This window comes from Balearica regulorum, chromosome 4 (assembly GCF_011004875.1).
Source record: "Balearica regulorum gibbericeps isolate bBalReg1 chromosome 4, bBalReg1.pri, whole genome shotgun sequence".
Taxonomy (NCBI): Eukaryota; Metazoa; Chordata; class Aves; order Gruiformes; family Gruidae; genus Balearica; species Balearica regulorum.
The window spans coordinates 6,868,179-6,875,256 of NC_046187.1; the positions used below are offsets into that span (position 1 = coordinate 6,868,179).

Here is a 7,078-nt window from a genome sequence, read left to right on the forward strand (position 1 = left end):
GAACAGGACGGTCAAAACCTGCTGGAGTGCGTTTTGTTTTGGTTTAACACTGCCTGTGTAAACCCCCAGAAGGTCTCTTCATTTTGTGGAAAGCTTGCCCGTAGTGCAGTATTTATCATGGGGAAATGGACCCCTCCTTCAAAGACCAACACAGGTTTAGAGTCCAGGATGTTTGGGATCTGCTTTTCCATCAACAGTCTTCTCCTTTTTGAAGCATTTCTGGGTTTGGTGTTAGGCAGGGATGGGGCGGGGGAGGAGAATTTGATCTAGTTTAGGTATTGTTTTTTTTTCTTTAAGTAGGTTTATTTTTTGTATTAGAGATAGGGAAATAGTCACACTGTCTACGTAGAGAAAAACCTGAACGGAAGACCAAGATCCCCACGTTACGTTCTAGATGTTGCATTACTTAGCTCCGCAAGAAGTTGGTGCACTCAATCTCAGCTACGCTTCCCCGCTTAACTGTCTGTGAAGTCCTGAAAAGCATTAAAATGCATAACAGCAGTGTTTAGCTTCACTGCTCATTAGGGCAGCACAGAACTAATAGTAATATTGTTGTAACTTGACAAAGCCGTCTAAATCCATGCATGTTTTCTTGTGAAAGCTTCCTAAACATGCTGCTAAATCCTCTAAAAAGCTACTAAATGGCTTTGGCAACCATTAGCACAGCATAAGCGGGGGAACTCTTTTCAGTAAGTGAACAAACAGAGAAAATATGCTGAATAGCTGGACAAATGTGTTTCAGCTGGCTCTTTCATTTACAGATATAAGGGAGCAGTCAATATCAATCACTGTTTTCCCTGTTGCACTGGAAATCACAATATCTCTTTTCATTCCACAAGCTCTTTTCACCACAGTAATGTGTCTTTAGAGTGACACTGGCATCAGTCTGTTTCCGCTGTCTGAAGTCCAGAGAGCTTAAAAACACATTGCAGGGTATGAGACCTTAACCCTCCTCCCCTTCCACACACCCCTCTCCTTCTAGCCTTCCTTTCTGAATTAATTGTTTTTACTTCTTTCCCAGCATAAAGCTGAGAAAGAAAAGTGCCCGCAGAGCCTGGGAATATCTGTTCTAGCGCTTTGGGGACAGAAAAATGTATCGCTGGTTGTTGAGGTTTTAATTTATCAGGTGTTGCAGGAAGTTTAACACAAGGTAATATGATTATCAGGTTAATTTGCAACGTACTGTAATATGAAATGTAATGTTACTGTGGTTTGAATTTCGAGCTAGATACTGTTTCTTGGATGTTCTAATCACCCACAGCCTCATTTATTTAAAAAAAAAAAAAAAAAAAAAGAGTTGGAGAAACTCCATCCTTGTGAGTATCTGTCATATGGAGTATGTTTGCTTTTTTTCTTTCAAGTAATATATTTTATAATACTAATGCTGTGCGTTTGGGTTTTTTTATTGTTTCTTTGCAGATAACAGCAGTCTGTAGAGAAGCAGCCCTTCTAGCTCTTCAGGAAGACATACATGCCAAATCCATCATGGGACGGCACTTTCGGTACGCACTGACTGTCGTGACCCCACGGATTCCCGATTCGTTAATCCAGTTTTATGCAGATTATCAGCAGCAAAGTGGACTGCACGCACTTTGAAAGGCAAATTAATACATACCCCCATTCACGGTGTGAATAGCAAATTTCCTTTGTAAAGCTGTCAAAAGCGAAAGAATTTTGTATTGTGAGTGGTGTGTCCAAAGTTAACTGAAGCGCAGAATTGTCGTAATAAATGCCCGTGTGGAAGTTTTGAGTATAACAGATATCATCCAAAACTTTTTATTTTTTAATTTCAGTGGCATAATCTGCATTTTAGAGGCAGTAAGATTGCTGGTTTAAGTCAGTTTATCTGAGTGTATATCCACGTATGAAAAAATAATTATCAGATTCCCAATTTTTGGTGGATTCTTGGTGGTAAAGAGAACGTCGTTACTGTCTTCATTTGTTCCTCCCTCAGCCACAGTTTAATCCCAGGGACCATCCCAGCGAGGTGCAGACCTGGGGAGTGGCCTCTCTACAAAAAACCGCTGAAAATTACTCTGAATCTTTTGATTTATGATCTCCAGAAAAGCTGCCAAACAGGCTTGCTGAACATAGAGCTTTCCGAGATAAAGCTAAGGTATCCTGATTGATTACAGTGAAATATTTATTTTTGGTCTTAAACAACTCCTTTTTAGACATACTGGGAAGTAGGCACCTTAAAAATTGTACTCACCTGTAACCACTGCCAGGCGTCAGCAAAAGATTGTTGTCGTCGCGTTCGTTTCTTTCCATCAAAATAAATAGGAATGTTGATTGGCAATTTAAAGCTGGCCGCTTAAAATTCTAATGAATCCTAAATAATGAATAAGAAAATCTCTTTGCAAAAGCTATTATAAAATGACTACAAAATAGTTTAGGGACAGATAAAATCTTTTCAACTTATTTCTTTGGTATATCATCTTTTGAAACAATGACAGGTCCTTATGGGCTCTCTGCTCTTGCACTCAGTATGAAATGTGGTTAAGCAAACTCATTTTCCCCATTTTTCCCCGTGGTAGAAAGATTGAGTTTTTCTATTCCAGACATGAAAAATCGAGGGAAAGGTAAAGCAAACCCAATACAAACTCTAACAAAAATATATTGAAAAAAATTGTGACAAACCCCTGAATTTCAGTGGGTAATTCTGTGTTTTCCTGGTGTTTTGCAGGTAAGTAGAAGAATTTACAGGTCAAAATTTTAGCCAAATCCTGCTTTCGCTTGTGGAGTAAACAAGAAATGTCATTTGGATTTGTTTACTGATGGTTCTGAAGACTTTTCTTTCTTGCACTCATTATGTATTTATTCATGAGAGAGTAATAATTATTTAGAAATTTGTATCATTTTGTGAGAAAATTGTATATATATGTCTAAGAGACATTTCTACTATATTTACTTATATTATCATATGAAATTTAACAAGTAATCTCTGTGCCTTGATTATGATTTTTCTCTCTTATTTCCACTCTGTACAGAATTTGTAGCTCTTAAACAGAAATTGACTATTTTTAAATTACAACTTTTCTATTACTTTTATTCTAACCTCTTGTTCCTATAATTAGCATTTAATTTTACTATCACTGGAAAGGATTAGAGAATGAGGAAAAGCAGGTCACTTACTTAGTTCATCTGATGTATGTGCAGGTTTTTTTTCTTTTTTTCATTGTTTGGCTCTTTAATAATACAACAGACAGAGGGAATTAAGACAATTATAACTGGGAAAGTTGCCTTGGGGATCAAGGCTGCATTTGAAACTGCTTTAGCCTTCTTTTCTAAATTCTATATATTCCAACTTGAGGCTTAGGATGAGAACCATTTATCATAACTATTACAGTTTTGATGTTTCCAAAAATTAAATGCCATACAGTTATCCCCTGGCGCTTTCCTCCAGTGTCTGTTCCTGAAGGGAGGAAAGAGAGGCCGTAGTTTCGACTGCCAATAACGAATTCTGTTTGTAATTTTGTATCCTAAAAATAACACTACGTGATGCTCCAGAGGAGTAGCAAAACTAGATTGCCATTCCTTGGGAAGTGCTCAGAACCCTTGGGAGTGTGCATCAAGGTGTGAATCTCAACTGAGAAACTGAGAGGGGCAGGTAGGAGCTGGCAGCCCTTTCCGTACGTGAACTCCTGTTGCCATCAGAGGGAATTTTGCAATTCCCTGCAAACTTTTATGCTCTCATCCGTGTGGTACCACGTTTATCCGCACGGTACCAAATCTCTTGATATGTACCTACGTGCTTGAAGTGATTTTAAAATGTAGGAAGCTCTCCCTTTTATTGTTGGGTTTGTGGAACTTGATTTTTAAAAAAGTAAGATACTCTTAAAAAAACTAAGTTCTGGCAAATTTGTGAAGTCCCTAGAAGGTTTATGCTGCTCCCAAATATTCTGTTTGGAAAACTTGGCTAGTCTGATGCCAGTCAAAATCTTACTCCATCCCAAGCCGCAGATAAACTGAGATTTAAAGAAGAGTATGATGATTCCCCTTCTCGTTCCTAAGGACAGATTGCTGTTATCATGGAGTAGCAACTTGAAACCTTCTTATCAGAACTCTGGAAAATAACCACGTATTCAGTTTTGGTCAAAGCACATCGGCAACGTAGTCCTTTCATAATCCAGTCCAGCGAGCGCTTTTGCACCCTCAGCCTCTGATCTGAACTTACTGATGAGGGCACTGTAGGACAGAGCACTTCAACTGTATCTTCTGTTAGCCTTCAGTTAAATGAGTGTCTTTTAATTCCGAGCTGAACTTTTCACAGCGTCTTTTACTGAACACATTGTGCCTTGGCACCGAATCAAATTGCTTGCAGTGTGAGGCCATATAAGCCTGAACACCTCTACGCTTCAGAGTAAATCAAAGATAGAGGCGTTCTTTCTTCTGCTGGGTTAATCACATTTATTGTTGTTTGGATGTTTCTGGGAGATTTTAATTTTGATAAAATTATAGAGGCTCAGTGAACAGAGGAGAAGACATCTGAGAAGAACATCTCTCTCCCATCCTCTAACTGCTGAAGTGGTTCTTAGCCTTATTTCTTTACGTTCTTTGGAAATACAGTCTTTTTTTCTGCCTGCCATTATCTTTTGGAGCCAGCTTTTGGCCCAAATACTGCTTGAGTTGCAGAATTGTTAACATTAAATCAGCTTTTCAATGTTTCAGGCACATTTTGTTTAAATACAAAGTCTGACTTTTTCCTCCAATAACAACGTCTTGCAAAATGGCATAAAATGTCTTTTGACAGGTTTGCCAAAAATGACCAGGAGAGGATTTATGATCAAAATGCAAAAATGTCTTCACTTAACTTGAAAAATAGTTCAGTCCTGTGTTCTCCCTAATGCATAAAACAGGTTTTCACTGCAAGTACGATATACAATTCTTAATCCTGGACAAAGAATGAAGTTTATCGTGGATTATTTTCGTATAGTCTCTAAATGAGAACAGAACATAAGGTTTACTAAGTTCAGGTGCGAGGGTTAACATCGGGGACAGGATAAAGACAATTTTCAAAGGTGGTTATTCAAAATCATTGAACTTAGACTTGTCAGCCCTTTCAAATGCTGTGTCCTTAAGTTGATTTTTCTGGTTTGCGCATTCTGGCACTTTCCTTTTAGCTTCTTTACTCATTGTAAATGTCAAAGTGTGGCGGTTCTCCTTCAGAAACTGGGCACGTGCCAAACGCAATGCTCCTGTAACTGAGCGTCAGTCGATTAGTGCTGTGGGAAGGCTGGCTGTGGATGACGTTTCCTTGCGAAGCCGGCGTCAAACCCTGTGCTGATGGGCTATGGAGAGGGGTAAAGAGAAAGCCGAGCTGTGAAGTCTGGTGTTTTGCCGTGTACTGCCCAGTAAGCTGAAGTTAACTGATGGACACAAGTTCATGGGCAGGAAAACTATCCCTCCTTATTGCAACAGGCAAGTATCAGGGCTGCGGGTGGAGGAGACCGAGCCTTAAGGCTTTTGGTTGTTTCTGGCTCTCCCAGAGAAAACGGGTGGGTGGGTGAAACAGTATTACCAATGGAAGAAAAACAAATGTCCAGTGGTTGTGGTCGCTCAAGTTCTAGTGCTAGCTAGGAGAGAACTTGGAAGGAATTGTACTTGGAAGATGAAGAGTCACGCATGTGCCTGGAAGGCAGGCGCCCACTGTCAAAACCTTGGCAAAAAACCCTGAAAGAATTAGTGAAAAGCAGGCGTGAAGAACTTGCCTGGCTTCCTGTGATCACAGAGTTGGGACAAAAGTGAACATGCTTCCTTCACACTTCTGTGCCTTGGGATTACTGCCGTGCTAACGCAGTCAGAGGCGTGGGAAGTGGCTGGCGGTGGGAGCTGGGTACAAACTGACCTGCGCCTTGACCTGCTCGTGACACGTCTGACGGGGAGCTCCGCTGCTTGGCCACCACTGACAAAGCCAGCACGTAAGGAGAGACAGGCTGAAGGAGGGTGGGTAATTGGGGCATTTCAGCTACTCCAAAGTGGCACAGTGGCCGCGGGACACAGGAGCCAGATGGCCTATGTAAAGATTTTTGTAGCTGCCCCAAACTCTGTCTTGAGGTCGTGGTCACTGTAAAGCTAACCCATACCAGACTTGCATTTGGAAAACTGGTTTTGCATTGTGACCCTTCTGTATTTATTTAATGTCGTTGATATGGTTGTAGTGAATTGCAAAAATTTTTATCTACCATGAACCTCTAAATCTTTTGCTGCTGCCTTTTTTTTTTTCCTCCTTTGACATGAAAGAAAATACTGTAGGTGATCTAATGTGTGCGAGTTAATTAAAAGCTTTTCCTAGGGACTAGGTGCAAGAGGCATGCAGAATTGCAGTTGTATTTGGGCACGTTTTGAATGGCAGGTTGACATCTGGAAGACAAATATTTCAGCTGAAACCTACTCCTAATCTTGGGGTTTGTGTCTGCTCTTTCTGCAACTGCTACCTGTTCATTTATTAATCTTTTCTGTAGGAAACTCAGCCATGCGTTTTCTCCAAGGCTTTATATGTTCTGTGTTAAATCTTTTAAATGGTGTCATTCTTCCCTGCGGACTTAAATCCAACGACTCCAGAGTCCTGATAGGAGAAGGAGATGTGTGTTTTCTCTGTTAACTAGTCTGCCAAGGACCGGACCAGCGAGGGGGAAAGAGCCCCGTTCTGTGTTTGCGTGGCAGGCCTCCAGCAAGAGTGCAGGTGTTGCAAGAGAAGGCAATGGCAACCAGATGACATTCTTTCCCCTTGAACTCGTGTGGAGCCGTTGCTCAAACAGATTACGGGCCCTTCCAACAAAATTTGAGGCTAGCGTGTTGACGGTATGTGCCTGTGTAAAACCCGTGACAATAAAGCTTGGATTCATCTAACTAAAAGATAGGAGAGCGGAATCACTCTCGGTTCCCTCAGCAGTCATTGGAGAGACACTAGAAGATGGTCCGGATGGTGATTTATCCCAGCTAAGAGGTGAACCACCTTTCTGGAGGTGCTAAAGGGGGTTAGCTGATGTCAGGAAAGGCCCCATGGCACTTAGCTAGAGAAAGTGCCAGTTGAAGGAATTGGGAGCAGTAACTCTTAAAATATTGAGAAAAATAT

General features: G+C 40.8%; 1 protein-coding gene across 1 annotated transcript in view; it reads left to right on the forward strand.

Moving 5' to 3' along the window:
- Positions 1 to 6,858, forward strand: part of AFG2A (AAA ATPase AFG2A) — a 197,311-nt gene extending 190,453 nt beyond the window's left edge. Inside the window, 1 exon segment of the mRNA XM_075751101.1 lies at positions 1,420 to 6,858. Coding sequence (XP_075607216.1) covers positions 1,420 to 1,596 — 177 coding nt within the window. The 3' untranslated portion in view covers positions 1,597 to 6,858.
- The last annotated feature ends 220 nt before the right edge of the window (positions 6,859 to 7,078 follow it).